This window comes from Ornithodoros turicata, chromosome 6, assembly GCF_037126465.1.
Source record: "Ornithodoros turicata isolate Travis chromosome 6, ASM3712646v1, whole genome shotgun sequence".
NCBI classification, from domain to species: domain Eukaryota; kingdom Metazoa; phylum Arthropoda; class Arachnida; order Ixodida; family Argasidae; genus Ornithodoros; species Ornithodoros turicata.
In genome coordinates, this window is record NC_088206.1 from 53,646,266 (window position 1) to 53,667,696 (window position 21,431).

Below are 21,431 nucleotides of genomic sequence, written 5' to 3' on the forward strand. Positions count from 1 at the left end.
ATAAATGCTATTTTTCCTTGCTGACCTGTTATGATCATCGTTATTTCTGTAATTCCAGACGACATCTTCATCACAGTATTTATGGTACAAGTTACGGCATTTAAATACTGTATATTTTATATTTAAATACTCCTATCGAAAAGTATTTATGAAGAGTATTTAAACACCCCTTTCAACAAAGTATTTTGTATTTATATTTAAATACTCAAAAAATGCATTTATGTCCACCTCTGGTCGGAGGCCACGGTTCATTATTCGTTTTTTTCAGAGAGAGATGCGTAAAAGGTACTCAGCTATATTAGATAAAACTATTTATGGTACACACTGCCATCCATAAAGTGCACCCTATATTAAATGAAACAATCGCAATTCGCAATGAAGTTACTTGTGTCAAGACGCCGCGATATATTTTGAGCCACTTCTCCCGTGTATTATAGAGATGGTCGTGGTTTGCACCCGTCTTTCTTCTTCTCTTTGCACTTTGTCGTTAATAGAAGGCAGAAGGCACATCACGAAAGAAGGAAAAGGCATGGAGCAGACTTTCTTTTGTCTATTCGCGAGTCCAATGAAGTACAGGTGGCGCCTCAAACTTCCATGATGGCGGACATATGGAGGTCTCCGAGCAAAGAGCGTAGGGAATTCGGTGTGGACACAGTTATGTTCATCTGTTTTTGTCATTAATACACACGAACTGACATGTTTCATGAAAAATTAATTTTGTCTGCTGGTCATCTCATACTGTGCAGTTCCAGTCAGAGAAGTAGGCAAAAAGTTTCCGTCGTCGGAGTTTGTTAACATACGTCGGGAGTCGAGCGAACAAAGGAAGAATTTTAGAATCTAAGAAGGCAAAGCAGGGAGTAGTTGCTATGAAGAGTGACACAGCATGTGTTTTGGAATGTGGATTAGTAGTCTGCGAGCAATAACGTTTGAGTTTCTCTTCCGATAGTCCTGTACTATTACATGTGAGTGTTCCAAACAACAACTCCGTTGGAAGTGTCGTGTATCTAGGGATTATATATACTTTTTTCGGAACTTTGAGACACAAGTAGTCATAAGAAATTGTAGTGCCCAAGTTGACCTTCACATGGGTATTTGCAGGACACTTCTTTGTTTGGTGTGGTGATGACAAAGACCTGCTCATACATGACGTTAGCTCTAACCTGATGTTTGCAGAATTCTGAATGTATGTCAAAGGTATACGTGAGCAATACCTATTTTGAAAATCCTGGGCACATACGCGTACACCTGACACCTTGTCTTAACACCATACATGTGCACTATTTAACATGCCATATGCTATGCGGCGAACATCTGAGCGCTGCAAGAGATGCTGTGGCAAAGTTAAGTGTTCGTTTTCTGCACTGCCCTTTGTATTCACGTACAACTTGGTATGATATTTTTATCTTGGCGAGTCATTTGTTGATACGTGTGCGGCACCAGACAGGGGCTTTCCCTCCCAGAGACCATCCATTGTCAATGCTTGGCTACGCCGCATTCGTAATATTGTTTGTTTTGCCTAAGGTCTGAAAATACATACATCTTCACACGACAAAGAAATGCCGGTTCCTCGTTGTAATATTAATATTCAAATAAAATCGTAGTGATCAGGAAACTCGTGAAATGGGCCGACACACAGGACTTCAGTACCATTCTTGATAGGGAAACTATTAAAAGAAAGCATAAGGTATTTCCAACAGACTGAGAAGAAATTAGTGCCGCAGCGTTCCTCTTTTCGATCTCGGTACATTCTTTGTTGCCGGCATTCTGCCCATGAGCAAGAGAAATGTGTACCGCCGTACCGCTGCCTGGTCCGGACGTGCTCTCGAACTTCCACTCGCAGCTTTTCGATATCGCCACCAGGTGGCCACGGCTGGGACGGAATCGTGAATTGGAACGCTTTCTCTAGATCCGTGGTTTATTCATGGGTCATCAAGGTATACGCGGAACTGTAGGGTGCTCGTGCAGTGGAGTTTCTTTCTCAATATACCATACTGAGTTAACTACCAGGGGTGTTCAAGTCAAACCGGGACCAGAGCCGTATATTCAAAGGGAGTCTGGCCATTCGGAGGAGTCACAAAAAGAGGCTCGACCTGTCAATCACAGTTTCGCTCCTCTGATTGGGTTGCTTTTTACCAAGGGGGTCGCCATAACACCTTATTGCACCCAAAATGGCGACGAAAACAAACAGTGGTGAAGCGGAGATTTCGCGACAAAACATTTTCACGGACTACTCTGATTTTACGCTGCAAATGTACATTTTTATATACGTTTCTTGGAAACCAGTTTCAACGTACGCTCATCCATCGGTATCTAACCGAAAATAATACGTTTTGTCGCCGATGTTAGGCCTAGTGAACACGGCGATCACAGCGAAATCGTAACCAAAACGGCACTGTGCTGTATAATCTTATATTTAATTGATGGATTTCATGGATATAAACAGTCCTGCCTCTTATATTCCAACTATTCATGTAGATTTGTTTGAAAATCATACCGACAACAGAATGTGTCCCAGCAGGTGGTTCTGCCGGCAGCGGTACAACGACAGAAGCAGACGACAATTCCCGACGTGCCTTACGCTCCCTAGGTGGCGCTCACCAAATTTGCGCTAACAATCCACTACTTTTGCAGATTGCGAGAGGTATCCATTTCAATCCCATCCAATCCGCTTGCCACCCAAAATGGCGCTACCCGTGTTGGATAAGGGGGCAAATAGTGAGGATAGGCTGATTGATAGCGCCCCATATTTCAAGACTTCATTGGTCGGAAAGCTGAAAAAGTGGGTGGAGCTTCAGGTATAGGCATGACCCATTAATGGCCAGACTCCATTTTAATATACGGCTCTGACCGGGACTTCTGTCTCGCTGAATGTACAAATGGCTCGCGCTACTTCTTTTTCGCCTCCGCGTTCACCACATGGTTGTCCAAAGTTTGTGCAAAACAGAAAACAGTGCTGGACACGATGGCCGACAACGAGGTGAGCGCGCACATCGAACAGCGAATTGTCATGAAGTTTCTCGTGAATGAAGGCGTAAAGTCATCTGAAATTCACAGAAGACTTCAGGCTCACTATGGCCACGATACACTTAGCCGCAGCAAAGCGTTTGAGTGATGCAAACGGTTCAGAGACGGCCGTACATCAGTGGAGGACGATCCCGGCCGCCGGGGCGGCCCAGAGCCCAGTGTCAGAGTTCCTGAGAACATCCAACTTTTGGAACGCCTGATCCTCGAGGACCGACGGATAACATGTCTCGAACTGGCTCGAAAGACAGACTTTTCTATGGGAACGTTGAACACTATCATTCATGAACACCTCCAGTTTCGGAAAGTTAGTGCCCGTTGGGTCCCGTGTTTGACGGCAGAGAAGACTGGAAATCTCCCAAGAGCTAAGGTACCGTTTCGACACTGAAGGACAGCCGTTCCTTGGTCGGATCATCACGTACGATGAAACATGGGTGCACTATTTCACTCCTGAGTCTAAACGCGCATCAAAACAGTGGAAGCATCCGGGCTCGCCAGCTCCCAAGAAGTTCCGAAGCACCCCGTCTGCGGGTAAGGTCATTGCCACGGTTTTGTGGGACAAGGCTGGCGTTGTTCATGTTGATTTTCTGCCCAGTGGTACCACCATCAATAGTGCATATTCCTGCCAGATTCTCGGGGATGTGCATAAGGCGCTGAACCAAAAGCGGCCGGGCCTCATCACCAAAGGAGTCCTCCTCCTACAGGACAATGCAACGCCCGCATACCGCGCATCTTACGACACGCACCTTACAGGAACTTGGCTGGGAGCTGCTGCCACATCCCCCTTATAGTCCAGACTTCGCCCCCAGCGATTTCCATCTCTTCGGGTCACGGAAGGCAGCCACTTGGGGGCAGCCACTTCAGCTGCGACGACGAGGTCAAAAATACGGTCCGACAATGGCTGCTACGCGCCGGTAAGGATCTGCTGGCATCCAAGCCCTAGTGAAATGCTGGGACAAGTGCATTAGTGCAGCTGGAGATTACGTTGAAAAATAAAATTAAATTCTTGCCAGTAAGCTCATTTTACTTTAGCGAAAAATGAAGAGTCCCGGTTTGAATTGAACACCCCTCGTATTCCAAGCTATTGCACAAAATCATGAGGTGCGACAGAGTCATCGTCCAGACCCGTAGAAAGGGCAAGTGTCGGCTTGGCACTAAACGGGACTTTAGCTTTCGGCAACGAAGGGACTCCTTCCTACTCACACACTCTCGTACTCACACACACACATATACGTACACACGCACACATCTTATGCAAAGGCCCTAGTGGCATGTGACAATTACCACTTTGGGGGTAAAGTGCCCAGGAAGACCCAGATGGAAGTCCTTGGCATGGCGTGGCATGGCGACGTTGAGCAGGTTCTGGGAAGCGTACCGCATCAAGATGTTGAAGATTGTCGAGCTACCTGCCTTGTGCACCTTGATGAAAATGATGTGTTCTGCTGGTCGGCACCTGGCAGAAGTGTTCAACTGCCAACCCGCGTTTCGATTACGCCCCAATCTCAGCCTATTTATGGAGAAAAAAGAATTTCAACGGTAGCTTCACCTCTTCAAGAGGTAGGGTGCGTAACATATACGCCAAGAGTTTCTATACCTTATTGCTGATGCCCAATAAATGACAAGAATTCGCTGCAGATATCGAATGATGTGGAAATACTATATGCCATTAAATTCCCAGGCGATGTAGTGGGCAGGTAGTGATAACACCTTGGTGTCCGGAAATGGATTTGCCGGTACGATGTGCGGATAGCTCAGGATATCCCGAGACCCAACATTTGCATTGTAAATGCGTATCAATATTTTCTTTCTAGAGCGCTTTGCGCTGCGCGCGAGCTTGACTACAGCCGTATCGTCGTCGAGAATTAATTATTTGCAGTTCGTGCGGTAAATGGCACGACATTCGGGTTGTTTTCGTTTATTGTCTCACCAGTGCGGCACAGGCGTTAGCAGTATCAAAGTTACACATAGTTGTCCCAGAGCAACATCACCACTGTCCTGAGCGCTGAAGACTACCGGACTGCGGTTTCCGCGCGATGAGACGATGTGTCCCGCTGTCTCACTGCTTTGGGAAAGTCGCAGACGTACCAAACATGCAACAACGCTGTTTCTTAACTTCTGTGTTTCATCGACCTAACGAATGTTGTTCAGCGATGCCTTGTGGAGGTAGCACTGTTGACACTTTATTACATCTAATAAGTCGTTATGTCAAACAGCGAATCGGATGTAGTTTGTTACCGGGTCCACTGCGTTTCTGTAACCAAAGAAAATAACTAGGTAAACGATATGTTTTGACCTGAAGCAGGAGCAAATTAGGAACGAAATTAAACAGGAATTACCCTCGAATATTGCGTGAAACGTATACGCTGTACAAGTGCGTCTGTATGCATGAGAGGAGGCAGTGAGAGGGAAGAGGGAAGGCGCCGCCGCAGCCAATGGGGCTCTCCGAGTGGAGTAACAGGGAGAGGAGATATGCGCAGAACGCTCGGTTACTTCCAGAGCGTATAAAAATTAAATTTTATCGCCAGTTTCTTGAAGGCAATCCGCAATCTTTACTGAGGACCTTCTGATTTGACCCGAGGCACAGTCTCGACGCCCGCACCGCCTAGTGCGTGCCTAGGGGGGGGGGGGGGGGGCAGATCCTCAATCTGTCTAAACCAATCTGGACTAACCTCACTAAAGTGAGGTTATTTAGCCCAATTCAACGACCCTACCTTTTGCAAGATGGCAAGTTACGAATCCGTTAGGCTTAGCATTCCCGTGTTTCTCCTGCGCTAGACGTGACTGAGATGGGGTTGTTGAAGTGCATATAAAAAACATTCTAGACCACACAACTTTATAATTCTTATATTTTTAGATTCAGTATATGACTTTCTTTCACTTGTACGCGATATTTACCTTTCAAACGCTTTCAGTAATTTTAAAAGGCAGTGGTCCCGGTAACGAACTACAGCCCAGCGAGTCGTCCATTCTAACGCATACTAGAATGTGCTAAGTTTCAGATCAAATCACAACCTAGAAGCTGCATAGCCGGTGCATGGAATACTGGTGGGGTGTGCAAGACCCAGATTACTCCATCTGTTGCTGATCGTTTTCAATTTCTTGAGCGCCAAACAAACAGACCGTAACTCTCCATCGCCGCGCTACACGGTAACTAACCCCGTGTAAAAGCGAGCGCACAGTGTGAAATCCCGCTTTACGCAAACAGTCTTTCAGGACACTGCTTCCAGTAGCTTTTAAATTACCAAGTGTTCAACTGTCCTGTAAGCACGGCAGTAGGCATAATAGGATGGCTCACCAGGACCTGGCAACTCTGTCGTAACAGACGTGACACAACAGGATTAAGGTCAGCACAAGTGTAGCAGTTATGCACTGGAGTAGTCGGAACTTTATCCTACGCGAAACCATTTCGAATAACGAAAGCGCACTGCCATTGACTTCTTCTTCTTCTTCTTCGTCCCGCGGAGAATGGCCATTAGCCCCATGTTCTTCATCTTCTTCTTCTACCAATGAGATAATGGCCGTGAGCCACTAAGGGAGATTGGCCAGGACAAAAGGGGCGTGAGATGTTTGTTCATGGCCTTTACGTGAGGCCGACAACGGCAAGCCCTATCGCCATCACCACCACCACCACCTTGTTCATGGCCTTCATGTATGGATACTTCATGTTCCATGGCCTTCATGTTCTTCTTCTTCCAACACTGGGTATCCGCACGAGCGACTTTTTCGGGCGAGATCTCGGCGGTGGCGCGAGCACGACAGGAGCGGCGTCATAGTTTCTTGGGCGCACGTGAGCAACGTAACGTCGGGTGCGTTTTCTTATTCAACTCTGGCAACTCCGAGATACTCTCAGCCGGCGAAAAATAGCCAGTATGGTGAGCCTTCTAGCTCACCATATAGCCAGAGTAGCCAGGAGTGACAACTTTACTCTGGTCTGAAGAAGGGTAGCCGTCGTTCTGAAGTCACACACAAGCTAGCAGACCACGATGCGTCGTCTGCTACCAACCGTCTTGTTGACAGACAATATGGGTGGTGTTCATTTTCGAAATGTAGGACCGGTTAAAAACTGTCGAGCATTTTCAAAATCTGCTGGAGTGGACGCATCTGCGTTAAGTTGTTAAACAGAGTGTCTGCCAACACTTCCGGCCGTCAGGCCACTCCGCCATTTTGAGCGCGGAACTCTAGCCGTTCGAAAATTACGGTCAAATGTGGCTACTCTGGAGTCACGTGATGATAAAGGCTCTGATGTCGTTACCCTACTCCTGGCTACTCGGGTTCAATAAGAAAACGCACCCGTCTTCTCGTGCACTCGTCTGCCGCCCAGAGATGCTGTGCGCGCTCCACAGAATTTCTCCGAAGAGAAACTAGTCACACCAAGAATATCGGCCGTGTGGACCGTAAGACCAGCTCCTCAAGTTCCGCTTTTCGCTCCTTCTCACCCTTCTTTTTCTCCAGCGCTACCAACGTGCTGTTCAATGTTACCAATCCAGAATATTGCTACATAGATCGTTTTAGACTTTCATTCCTATCCGAATATGCTGAGCTGGGTGGATGAAATCCCAGTCTTACAGAGCACTGAATGAAGAAAGAAGCAAGTCACTGAAAAGGTTTGCCAGCTGCAGGATTCGAACCCACATCTTCTGGATTGCTAACCTTGGCTAACCTTTTCAGTGATTTCCTTCTTTCTTCATTCATTGTTCTTAGGCACCTTTGTGTATTTGTCCGTTTTTCTGTGTTGCAGACTCAGAACATCAATTTCCATCATGTTCTACACAACACGTCAAGCAATATAAAAGAGATACATATATATGTATTTTTTTTAAGCGGAGACGTTGTCCTGATTAAAGCAAACGAATGCTGAGGCTGTTGGGGTGGAATAACTTGTGAATTAGAGCTTCATTTCTATAATTTCGATAAAGAGTAGGTCTACAGCTTTCTTTGCTTAGTGTAACAAAACATAGTCGATGTAAAAATGATGACTAACTGATACAGTGCTAAAACATGTTCGACGTTGTTGACGACATTATCGTAAAGTGTCTGCTTGTAACTGCGGACAGTTGTCCACGAAACAGGTAGCCGCTCTGTAGTCGTAGAAATTGAAGCACAGAAACAAAACAATATGAATTGTGTTTTACTCCTGTTTATATGTATCCGATGGATATGTATACAACGACGAACGAATGACGAATCATGATCGGGAGTTTCATCACCAGGGCCGATACTCTACACCATACAATGACGAAGAATACGAGAGCCACATGCGTTTCACGAAATGCTGCTTTGTGGTTACATTTAGAATGTACGTTGGCCTGAAGCGTTAGAAGCGACGCTGAATAAGAATATTACGCCAACTACAGGGTTATTCTAGCAAACGTTACACATTTCGGTCACACTGTAAAAATAGAAGACTAGGTTTGCCCATCCCAAACTTCGCAGACTGATAGCCATATCTGAAGTTTCATTCGAATTTTTTGTAAGCGCTATGGTCATGTAGAAAGAAAATTAAAAATAAAGCAAAATCTCGCCCCATGCATTTTCAATGGCCTATCCCACACAAACACCGCCATTTTTTCTTGTGTCTGCTTCACATTCACATCACTTCACACAGGTAGCGCTGCCTACAACGATGTCACATGCCGATTCTGACGTTATGCACCAATCCTCTTGTTCCAGTCTTGTTCTGTATGCTGGTGCCACCTGTGTGTGGTGAAATGAAACTGAAGCGCACAGAGCAGAAAATGACGGCTTTTGAGTGAGATAGGCCATAGAGAATGCACAGAGTGAAAGTTTGCTTGATTTTAAATTTTTCTTCTACATGATGATGTAGCCTCAGATTATTATCGCAATGTCTCTTCCTTTCCCTTTCCTCTCCTTTTTTTTTCAGTGTTCTGCCTATCATCTGGGCAGGGGCATGTTTGGTTGTGAACAATATACAGAGCCCGAATGGTAGGCAAGACACTGCATCAAAGAGGAATCTGGAAGCAGGGTGCATATCATTTGTCCGCTCTGAGTAGTGGGTTGCAATGATAATGCTGTCTCACGTAAGGGGTTTCAGGCTCCGCTGAGGAAGTCATCTGTAAACATGAAAGCAGATGAGTGAAGGGAAAAGAACGGATACATATGTTCAACATAATACATAAATATTCTGTTGAAGTATGGTTTCTAAAATCATGCTAAACGAGGTGTACTTTTATCAACCGTGCACCACCTGAGTTTAGGGCCTAGATTTGGTAACTTCTATTCTGTAACGATAAAAGATGAAAGTCACTGAAAAGGTTAGCCAGCTGTAGGACTCGAACCCACACCTTCTGGATGTTCTATTTTGTCTTTTTCTTTTTTTTGCTCTCTCGTGTATGCCGTAAGCGGCCGCAAGGTTCCGAGTCACGCAGATGAGAATTACCCCGTTTACGCAATCCTGAAATCTGTGATAGCATTTGGACCACACGGACTGAGCCCCAATAACGAAAGGTACTCACATTTTTGCGCCGTTGAGGTGGATGTTCTTTCCCCGGTGAGGACACGTATTGTGATGGTGCTACACCTTGATTCAAAGGACACTGAGCTCGTTATCCAGTACGTTGAAGAGATTCAGCGTCCCCCTTCGTAATCGCAATCATGCAAATGTTCGCTACAGACACGAGCAGTCGATGGCACCGCACCGTCTTTCCATTCCAGCGGTCCGATTGCTTCGTGGCATCAAAAGCTGTCCGTCTCGTCACTGGGAAGCATATGACATTGGATGCCAGGCGAATATTGACGTGAATTAGGGCAACCAACCATCCAACATCGTCTGGGCATGTCGGCGAAAACCACAGGATGCGACTGGGATATACTGCTGAGGTGCAGTAGTGGCGCGCACTGTTCAATTTAGCGCGCCCAATATCAGAAATAGCAAGGCACGTGATTAATATTGTGAGTGTTTACCAGCTCAGTTGATGTTGACCAAAGCGGACCAAAGCGGTTCACGCAGCAACAGCGCTGAAAATCACACAATACCATTTATGCACCAGCAAACTATCACATGCAGTTGCTTGACAGTTTTTGTTTGTTTTTGCTCTAGGCATCACATCATATCCAAAGCTAACCGCTTGAAGTATGCATAAATGAGAATAACCGCAGACGCCTGTATATGCACGTATAATGCTTGTCGAAACAACAATGCTTCTTCAGGAGCTCACCTGGCAGGATCCTGAAGAAAACGGTAAAAATGTGGTGCCGCTTGTGTGGTGCCGTCAGCGACAGTCTACTCTGCTGTTCAGAAAGCACGCCTATCTGAATATCTGAACATGGCTCACGCCTTTACGAGGGCCTGCAATAGGGAGTATTCTGATTATGTTCAGCTTCTCTACTACACGTTCAGCTTACCTTCAAGTCCCCAAATGTGTAACTCGAGTGTTCTTGTACGATATAGCAATAAATACAAGCAAAAAATGCGAAGCAGTCCATACGGCACAAACGGAGACACTTGAGGAACTGCGCATGCGAAGCCCCCGGAGAGCAGCAGGCAGTGTTGCCACGTAAATTAAAATTATCTGTAGATCCGAGTCCGAAAAATCTGTAGATCGTGCTAAAAATCTGTAGTCACTCAAAACTCAGTTTCTTGAACGTTTTGCCTTCAAATCTGGAATGTCTGCCTGCGTCTCTAAATTAGTGGAAGAGCAAGGGCTTATTTCGTTCCACTGGTGAAGACCACAGCCGGAATCAGTGATTTCCCCAGAAATTCACTGCTGGGGGGGGGGGGGGCGAGCTTTCAAGGGGGGGAGGGTATACTTGGCGAAGGTTGCACTTAAGGAATTTTCTTAGACACGGAAAGAATCGTGGAACAATGGTGACTCTGCAGAGCTTTCCCGCTTTATTTGTACATGTTACTACGTTGGAACGCAGTACATTAGAATACAGATTCATTATGAACGGCATTTCAACATTAAGATGCATAATCACACGACGGACAAAGAGCAGCACCTTGTCTCACGAAACTCAATGAATACCTACACACAGATTGTACAAATGCATGGTACGATCATCTGCATGACTGTGGTCCTACAGCCCAAGTTTGACAGTACAGGATGTAATTCGCTGCACCGGACTCTCTACCAGAACGCTTTCTTGGCCGAGCTAGGTGGGGTCACCTGAGAAATTTCAGGGGGGGTGTTGCGGGGGGTGTAGGGAAATCCCTGGCCGGAATTCATTGCTGCGGCGCACTGCCATTACGCGCTGGAACTTTTGGTTTCGGTTTGCGATGTCGCGTACTTAAGTCCGCTACAACACAAAAAAAGTGCCACTGCACGTAGATTTTAATACTTTGACATGTGCATTCACGTCAACTGTGGCACTCCAACGCAAGAATAACGCACGGGTGCCGTATCGCGTGTAGTAGGAACATTTCTCTCTCTTGTTCCACCATCACAGTGGTGAGCGAGGATCGCGATGGACCACAACAACAATAATGCTCAATATATTATTTCCACATACATAATGAAAGCGTACATGCATGTCGTGAATTATAAACGTTGTGGATTCACTTCAAAGCTAGTCAATCCAAGTCTGTGAGGCAGACTGGTAACGCGCACACAAACACTCAAGAAAACCTCCTCGCTCGCCAATGGTTCCGTCGCTGGAGACGTCCTTCTCCACCGCCGAGCCCTGCCAGTTTCGTGATCGGCGGATCAAATCATTCATGATGTAAAACCCCGAGACTAGGGAATACGAAGGGACAGACACAAACACGAAGTGAGTTCGTGTTTGTGTCTGTCCCGTGTTCCCTAGTCTCGGGGTTCTACATCATGCATCATCTTCACCAGCTCGCTTGCTTCCTAGCCATCTTTTCATTGTCAAATCATTGTCAACTGCGGCGGCGTAGCAGCTTGACCCAAAAGCATGCGTTTTGTGTGCTAGGCCAGTTATGGTGGTCGTTGAGAGGCTGTTTCTTTACTTCGTTTTCATCAAATTAACTGCGGAAAATATTTAAAAAAATGGTCGGTAAATACTCACTCTCGTGCTCTGCTGACGTTTTTCATCGTTGTCGTTTTGTGCACTAATGCGAAACACTGGGTTGAGCGACTCATTCGTTGGAGCAGAAAATCATGAGATTTTCAGAAATCTCTGTAGATCTGTAGATTTTTCAAAAAGTAGGTAGGTCTCATGTTAAATCTGTAGGTGTGGCAACACTGGCAGCAGGATGTTGAAGCCACTGATCTCTATAGTATATGGGTGGATCGCGCATAGGGTGCTCCACAGCGTGGAACCGGCCGCCATATTGGTGGGCCCAACACGTACTGTCGTCTGCATTTAGTTATGCGCGGCTGCCCGCAATTTTTTTGCTTCCTTTAAATTAGAGGGCATGCCATGCCAGCTTGTTGCAGTTTTCAGTGCACTTCACGCACGGACAGACGAAAGGGGTTAACTTTAAGCTATTTATTTTGAGGAAAAACAGTGTTTATTCGTATCGCATGCTCGCGCTTGCTCGCACTGCTACTTCGCTGGTGCCGTTAGGTACTAAGAAATTACGTTTGGCTGCTCTATTTATGTATTTTCTCCACAATGTGCTTGTGCATTACAGGTTCCCTCACAGTCGCCCAGCCGTGCTGAAGAAGTGGGTGCAGAAGATGCATCGCAAAAATTGGGCCCCATCTAAATCTTCGGTGCTCTGCAGCAGACACTTTGAGGAGGCCTGTTTCGGTCGTACAGGGCAAACTGCGCGACTCAAGAGTGATGCTGTGCCTACAAAGTTTGACTTTCCACAGCAACTCCTGAAAGTAAACACAATAGTAACACATTAGAATTTGCTTGGGAACCTGTGTAATGTGCAGCAATTCTGAATGTGGTAGTTGATCCAACAAGCTCAGTACAAGTCTTCAGAAGTGAAACATCAGTCAACATACATGACACAACAAGACTTATGCAACAAAATTTATGGTACAAAATAATTTACATTCCCTGCTAGGCTTTCTGTCATCATCTTTAAGGCTCATGTCAATGCAAGAAATAGCTTGCAAACAAAATTCTGTTATATTGAGGTTCCACAACTTCTCCGTTTTAGCTGGTGGTGATCACAACAGCTCTGGATTTGTGCACTGTGCTCAGGGTGCAAAGTCATGGAGACTTGTAAGACACTTTTTTTTGCTAACTCACATTGCACTTGCTGGACTGAACTGACACTACTACTTTTTGCTTTTATGGTTCTTCGCAATGTAATTTTACATTCACTACCTAGAAATGCAGAGTCATGTCCCTGATTTGATTATTCAAGACAGTCCTAGTATAAGGTCAGGGTCCTGTGGCGTAATATTCGAGCTTGTAGGAACCAATACATATACTAGCTCGTTAGGTATTTCTCATGCAATGCAAAAATAAATAAATAAATAATAATGAAGAAAAAATAATAATTTCTAGGTTTTCACTGCAGTGCCCACTGACCTCCATCATGACCTCAGTTCCTGGCATATGCAAGAAATGTGGAAATAAATGTTGAATTTAACAAATGTTGTCATTTATCCCACATGAACAACAGCTTCTAAAAATGATTAATTAATCTTTCCACCACAGAGGGTACAGCCAAGAAAACCACGTCCAACAAGACATAACATAGAGGTAGAGCAGGACGTCAACCATGAGATTTCACAGCCAGGACCATCGTGGGCTGCAGGTCCAGGGGTCTTGTCACCTCAGCCAGTCCGATCCTCACATAACATTGCTGCTGACCACACATACAGAGTGCAAGAGAGTCCACGGACCTTAAAAAGGAAGATAGACATCACAGTTGAAGCACTGGACAACGTGAAGAAGAAGCTGAAACGCTCTGAAGAAAATGCCCGAAGGCTTAAGAAAAAGGTACTCACTGCGGAGAGTGTTATAGAAGATCTCGAGAAGAAATCTCTCGTATCATGTCAAAGCACTGACATGCTGCGTGGCACCTTGTCTGATGTGCAGCTAGGTTTAGTACTGCGCACCCTTCAGAACAAAGCTGGAAAAGTAAGCAGAAAGCAGCATCCCCAGTCACTGCGTAGCTTTGCGCTCAGCCTCCAGTTTTATTCAGCAAAGGCATACGAGTACGTCAGGAAGACATTTAACCTTTCGCTTCCACACCAGGCGACACCTCGGTCGTGGTACAGCTCTATACACGGCGAACCAGGTTTCACACAGGAAGCCTTTGATGCACTCAAGGTTCTAGTCGGGGAACAACAGAAGTTGTCGAAACGTGTTGTTTGTTCCCCGATGCTTGATGAAATGAGCATAAAGAAACACATCCAGTATGCAGGAGAATCGTTTCAAGGTTTTGTTAACCTTGGTACCGGCCATGTTGATGATAGCCAGGAGCCAGCTACGCAGGCTCTTGTTTTCCTTGTGGTAGCCACGGAGAGCAGTTGGAAAGTGCCGTGTGCATACTTCCTTATCAACAGTTTGAGTGGACAAGAGAAGGCAAATCTCTTCACGCTCTGTCTACAGAAACTACATGAAACTGGCATTCTCGTAGCAGCTGTCGTGAGTGATGGTTTGGGCTCGATTCTCACAATGTTTCGAGAGCTTGGTGCAGACATTCGGGCCCCCTCCCTCAGACCGTGGTTTCCTCACCCGTCAGATTCTTCTTGGAGGGTTCACATCATACTTGATGCCTGCCACATGCTCAAGCTTGTGCGCAATGCCTTTGGGACCATGCAAGTCCTCCAAGATAGCAATGGAGGGCAGATAAAGTGGAGCTTCATTGTACGCCTTCAGGAGCTCCAAAAGACAGAAGGGTTGCGGGCAAGCAACAAACTCAGGGCTGCACACATTGATTGGAGCAGCCAAAAAATGAAAGTCAACTTGGCTGCCCAGACACTCAGTGCAAGCATAGCAGATGCGCTGGAATTCTGTGATCAAGACCTAAACATTGCAAGCTTTCAAGGGTGTGAAGCTACAGTGAACTTCCTCAGAAGGTTCGACCGTCTCTTCGACATCCTGAACTCTCGCAATCCTCTGGCAAAGAACTTCAAGGCACCAATCCGATACGCGACCCGCCACCTTTGGATGTTATTCTTTAATGACATGGATGGTTATATAACCGCTGTTAAAGATGGATTTGGGAAGCCAGTTCAAGAATCTGCAAGAAAAACAGGATTCTTTGGATTCCTGATCAACATGAGAAGTCTTCAAAGTCTCTGCACTTGCCTTCTCTCTGGCGAAAATCCACACTTGAGGTACATGCTTACCTACAAGCTTTCACAAGATCACCTTGAGCTTTTCTTCTGTGCACTAAGAGGCAGAGGTGGGTGGAGCAATAATCCTACTGCAGGACACTTCATGGCTGGATACAAAAGACTGCTTGTACACCACCAAATAGAGCCATCAGCAGGAGGCAATTGTACAGCTCAAGACAGCACACATACACTTACAGTGTCAACTGCGGCAGCATCAGAAGCCACCTCCCTTGATGAGCTTGATATTCAAGCCTCTCGATATTTTGGCACCTCTACAAGTGAAGGTGGAGACCACGACTATGCAGAAGCGCCAGACGCTGGGCAACTCTCTGCCTTTGTTGAGGATGTCGTCGGGTACATTGCAGGGTACGTAGTGAAGTCAGCAACGAGGAGAATCTCCTGCGCTCACTGCATTGATGCCCTGACAGACAGTTCTTCAAGCAGTGCCCTACTCCACCGCAAATCGCGTGGTGGGCTTGTCAACCCGTCCCAAAGCGCCATTGCCATATGCAAGGTGACAGAAAAACTAATTCGACGAATGCTCCACATTTCGGAGGGAAATTTGCCGTCTAGCATTCAGATCGGGCAGCTTCTCACAAGAGCTGTTTTACAAGACATCTTGTCCACATCTCTGAGACACGACGTTTTCCCTACCCTCTGCGAGCACATGTTCGAGTGCTCTCCAGAAGAAAACCACGTCATTCGCCTCACTGTTAAAAAAGACCGCAAATTTACGGACCGGCGCCCACGGAACCAGAGCTTCTCTTTTTCATTGCTGCTCCAATTCCGTAGCGGCACATGAACCGTTGCTATCCCGTCGTCTTTTCCAGGAATGAGTAGAGCAATATCGCTGAAAATGAAATATTTTGTTCAGACCACGTCACGATTATACTAGCAGAGACGATACATATCTTCAGCGAAGCACATACTTACAGTTTTTAAACGATCCAACAGTGATATCGCGATATTCGGGCGTAACTTTTTGCTCGGATGAATGTGGCAGGCTCAAGGACGCCGGCGTCTCGCTGTCAGCGAGTGCGCAGCGCGGAGCAATCCGCTCCTTGCACCACGCAGGTGGAGCCAGCGTCGTATGTCCCCTACCGGCGCTGCGCAAAATGTTGGGTAGTAAAGGGTGCGTATCCTCGCTTGCTTTGACTACACGATTTGACTGCGTTGCGGCTGTTCCCGCTCTACTTGGCCTTAGCTGTAGCTGACTGTAGCTAACTGTAGCTAAAGTTGTTGGTTGTTGCTATGACACGGTTTCTGGTCCATGAACTGCCTGGCCATTTTTTTGGACAAAGTAGCGCTGTCAAAGGGTCAAGGATCTGTGAATGCACATCATTCGGCTGAAGATTTCCCGGGGTATTGTCGTAACGTGTGCTGGCTTAGACTCATGCCAAAATCCCTGACTTTTGCGAAATTCTATTTCCGCACGCATGTAATCTCAGAAGTTGTCGATTTGCCCAACTGTTATGTTGCGGTTGAACGGTTATGGTATTCTTATGGTTTTTGTTAGGTATGCAGAGTTAAAACACGCGGAGAGGTAGGTCACGGCTACGTTGGTCCCTGAGTTTGCATAAACTATTCACAAACGGTACAGGTGACAATGAATTTCAATTAAAATTGCCGCGGATACTGAGCTGGCGTTTCCTTGGCCTGGTGGCTCTCTGGTATCAACGAAATTATGTTTGTGACAGCGCATTGCACAACTTTAATAGTATATTCTGCATAAACGTTCGAAATGAAAATGAAATTTCGAAAATGCGAACTACACAGCAATTTTTAGACATTCTTTCATTGAACAGTAGACATGACGGCACCTTTAGCTTAATAATTACGTAAGGTCTCTTGAGGTTCATGATTGAAAGCGTTAAAACCCCAGTGCCGGGGAGCTAAAAAGTCAGACACATGCACTGACGCCGTTTTGCGTTGTTGCCGTTTAGAAAGCCCTGAACGAGAGGGGTGTATTTCCGCGTAATTTGCTGCACACTTAATACTGAGTTTCAGTATAACCGTGATATAATGTACGCTGACGCCTTTACGCACGTAAGGGAAAGCGTTGGTGGTTCGCACGCGCAAAACACAAGCAGCGCATTGCGCAGAACCAAGAGGCTATCCCTTACGTCAGTGTTTCCCAAACTTTTGGCGGTGACGGACCCCCGGACGGTGACGGACCCCCCCCCCCCCCCCACACACACACACACACCGTCACAGGCAGTGCATAACCAGCAACCTCGTCAGCTGCTGCGTGCTTTCGATACAGCTTCAGAAACGATTCCGGACTGGTTTCTTCCTCTTGTTTGTATGTGTATGACGCGGACAAACGTGCATTGCAGGACTTTTCTATCAGAAATTAGAAGATAGCCGTTGAAGCATGCTTGTAGCAATTTTGGAAGTTCTGGGTGTTTGGAAATCGGCCAGCATGTACGAGCGCGTGTTTGTGGGGACGAAAATCCTCACTGGAATGTGAGAGACGGTCGCGGACCCCCACGGACACTCTCGCGGACCCCCAGGGGTCCGCGGACCACACTTTGGGAAACACTGCCTTACGTATACGCAAAAGCGACAGCGTACGGTATGCTAAAACTCACTATTATCTATTACGGGCCTTTCCTATCAGGATGATCGTGTAGTACCGCAATTTCACCTCTCCCTCGAATTCCACAAGGAATGTATCAAAAGAGAACACCAACCCATCCGCCAGAAACGTGAAAACGTGAAACACACACACACAAAAAAGAAAAGCATAGAAGAAAAAGAAACCAGTAAAAACCAGCAACCGTAAAAATGTCAAACCCACGGAAGAAAGTGGGAGTACAGTGAACCCTCGTTATTATGACCATGGTCGTTCCCGAAAATTTTGGTCATAATGCGGAATTGTCATATTAACGGGAGGGATTTGCAGAGGTTTCACAGCATTGTTCCCCAAGAGTATGGTCGTAAAGCGCGTATGTCAGATTATCGGGGGTCATATTAACGAGGGTTCACTGTATTGGACTCCTTTTTCATTTCGGCGAGATTTGCCTGGCTAGAGTCATGCATAGCAAGCTCGTCGCGTCTTATACATGTTTCATTACAAAAAAATTACAAACGTGCAGTGTAACTTTGTCTAACCTAGAGCCACCAAATAAATGTGCGCTGTACTGAGCGATTGTAATATGCTTCGCTTGAGTGGACACCATTTAGCGAGACAAGTCAAACCGAAGGAAAGCAGGAGACCCGCCCGAAGTTACTACTCAAATGTTAACACGTGGCTGGTAGAGGGCGCTCCAGCTGCTGGAGAAACTCTACTGCAAGGAGCGGATACAGCATTGTCACCTCAGCCGCTAACTGGAAGCCCGCGAAATTCTTTCCTCGTAGACGCATGAGACGCTCCGTGAAGTTTTAAGTGTTTGGAAGTGCATCTAGTGTTCGGTCTTTGGCCGACAGTACCCCCGCAAAGCAAAGGTGAGTTGAAACTCTGTTTCGTTGTTCCACTACTATACCAAGTCACCACTTGTAAGCATGGTTGAAAAAATTGTTTCGTTGCAGACGCGTTTGAGCAACGGTGTGCAACAGCAGGAGAGCAGTGTCTGTGTGTGTCACTGTGTGTGGATCATGAGTAGAAACGTAAAGAGTTGCCTAACGTTCAGTCGTTCAGGGGGAGGCTACTGAAATAATTTGTGTTTTGCTGTGATCTCGCACTAAAAATTGATAAATGCTGTGACTCTATTTTCCCCCTTGGAGCTGGAGTAAACAGAATTCCTCTGTTGTGGAAGGTTCACCTGAAGGTGTCCCAATATCCAAAGTGGATATCATTCCGATATGGCCTGTTATACTTTCCATTGAAATCTGTCTTTCAGTCTTTCCAGACAAATGTACCTTTCACTAGTCAAAGCGGCGTCAAAATTTTCACCAGTAACAATTTCCTGCTCGCACAGCTGAAGGCTGTACATAAATGGATCCCTTTTTTGCACTCTCTTGGTAGGTGATATACGGGTGCACTTTGTTCCTGCAGAAATTTTCATCTCGTCGAGCTCTTTTCGACCATCTGCTATCACATGAAGATTTTGCAAGGGGTGTTCCTTGCACCATAGAGGGACATAATGCTGCTTCTAAGAACTATAGAACCAATTCCTCCAGGTGTCATCCTGACGAAATGCCAACACATTCAACACAAAAAGTATTGTCTCAAAAGTTTTGCTCTCTGACTTCTTGCAGCCAGCAGTGTGGACAGTGAGGAAGCACATATTGCACGCTGAAAACATCACCTCATCACAGATGCATCGTGCACTGTGAGTTGACAGTCCCTTCTTGTGTGCTTCGACAGTCACTATTCATGGGACTCAATATACAACAGGACACTATCTTGTGGTCTCGAGAGACGAGTACAACCTGTGCTATGGGAAACTGTTACACATCTTTGTGGAAACTGGCCCGGAGGTGATGCCAATTTTTCTTTTTTGCATGACGCCATCAAGCTTCCTACTAGACCTCAGGCTATACCATCTTGAATCTCAGGTACAAGTGAATATTGTTGTGTGCGACCCTCAAAATTAATGGACAGTCATCCATATTCAGCTTATGAAGTAATAAACTCTATTGTTGTCTCCCTCAGAATATCACTGCTCAACCATGATTATGAAGGTATATATAGTCTGTTTAACCAAATTTTTGCAAAATATATGATACTTCTGGTTTCGCTTACTAACTTCTAGTTTTCTGACACAGAAAGTTCCATATGAGAGGTACATATATTTCCCTATGCGTGCTACAGTGATTGCTATATATGTGTGTGGTTTTCAGAGCTTGCTCAATGCTGCTGCTTTTTCTCTTTCTTTTTTTTACTAGACGTTTCTGAAGATCAGGAGTAGAGATCACAAAACGAAAAACTTGGTGTCAGTAACATGTCTTGAGGAGCTAATCAGAGTTGCTGTGGGTCATCGAATTTGTCAGGAAGGCGACATACAGGTATGGCACTTTTGTTATAACGTTTATAATGCTCGTATGAGCTTCAATTGCATTGTTGTTCTAAAAATCTTTGTAACACCACTTATTTGTTTCTAGGTGTATTTAATGGATGAGTTATCACTTCGCTGTATGGTTGCTGGTGCTGAGAAATGCCTCGATGACATTTTCATTGTCAAAAATGGACTATGGAAACAAGGTATAGTGCATACATCTCCAGATGCCACTTTGCCCTCTTGCTTGGGGCTTTAAGTGCCATTTTTTTTGTTTTGCTTTCCTGTTTAGATCAGTCAACATGTGTGAGTGCACCTTCACCAATCCCACAAATGCCTCTGCTCTCACGAATTTATTACCCTTGGGAGAGCCTCAGCAAGACAGTACTTGATGCATTGGAAGCAGACAATGTTCTGCTTGCCTCTCAACGACAGGAAGTGTCACACATGGCAGCGTCATGGCCCTGCATATCCATTGAAGGTGGGAGGCACTCCTGATATTTATTCACAGGTATATTTGCTGTTTGCATGGCTTACCTGGATAGAGTACAGCAGATATAAAAAAAATGTTGTGACATGCATTGAAATGTTGTAGGAAAGCATATCACATACTGGTAAAATATAGCATTTTGAAACTCACGTGATGTAGTAGAGTAACAAAAAACTGGTTTGGAAGTTTAGATATTGCTCTAGCTTAGATTATCTGCGGGCCTGTCTCGCAAGAACCCTCCTCATATTATACTACATATTTACTCGGCTGGTACGATACATACTGCAGTAAATACAGCAGGCGATGTAACACATACGTATAGCAGAGGCCATATCAACTGCTAACCTTTCAGAGACATTCATATGCTTCACATATGGTGGTGTCTCTGCCATGCTGAACTATGCTCATAAGCATATTTCACGGATGAAAAAAAAAAAATCCTATCTATGTGCTCAGAAATTTGTTTGTGCCACTTGCAGTGGTGGACGTGTAGTGTTCTTCATAAACTTATTTGGAATAGTTGGTAGAGAAATGGAGTGTTTGTCCTGATCATTACACTATGTGAAACTAAGAATATTTCATGCAATTATTTTTAATACTCATAAGGAAATTTTATTAATTGGTTGTGATTTTAAGCACCTGGTTGGTATCATTGAGAACGAAGGGAGCCAGCAGGCATAAAAAAATCAAGAGGGCTACATACATAAATGCGTGAGGCAGTGAGGGCAACAGATGAATATAGCAAGAAGTGGGAACATGTAAGTTGTAAATGCTTCCTACGAGCATATTACATTTCTTTATTCATCA

At 45.5% G+C, this 21,431-nt stretch overlaps 1 protein-coding gene across 1 annotated transcript in view; it reads right to left on the reverse strand.

Annotated features, from left to right (window-relative positions):
* Positions 1–6,456, reverse strand: part of LOC135396716 (galactosylceramide sulfotransferase-like) — a 42,350-nt gene extending 35,894 nt beyond the window's left edge. Inside the window, exons 1-2 of the mRNA XM_064627851.1 lie at positions 6,317–6,456; positions 4,306–4,528 (exon numbers count right to left, since the gene is read on the reverse strand). Coding sequence (XP_064483921.1) covers positions 4,306–4,528; positions 6,317–6,426 — 333 coding nt within the window. The 5' untranslated portion in view covers positions 6,427–6,456. The remainder of the gene's footprint in view (positions 1–4,305; positions 4,529–6,316) is intronic.
* Positions 6,457–21,431: the final 14,975 nt, after the last annotated feature.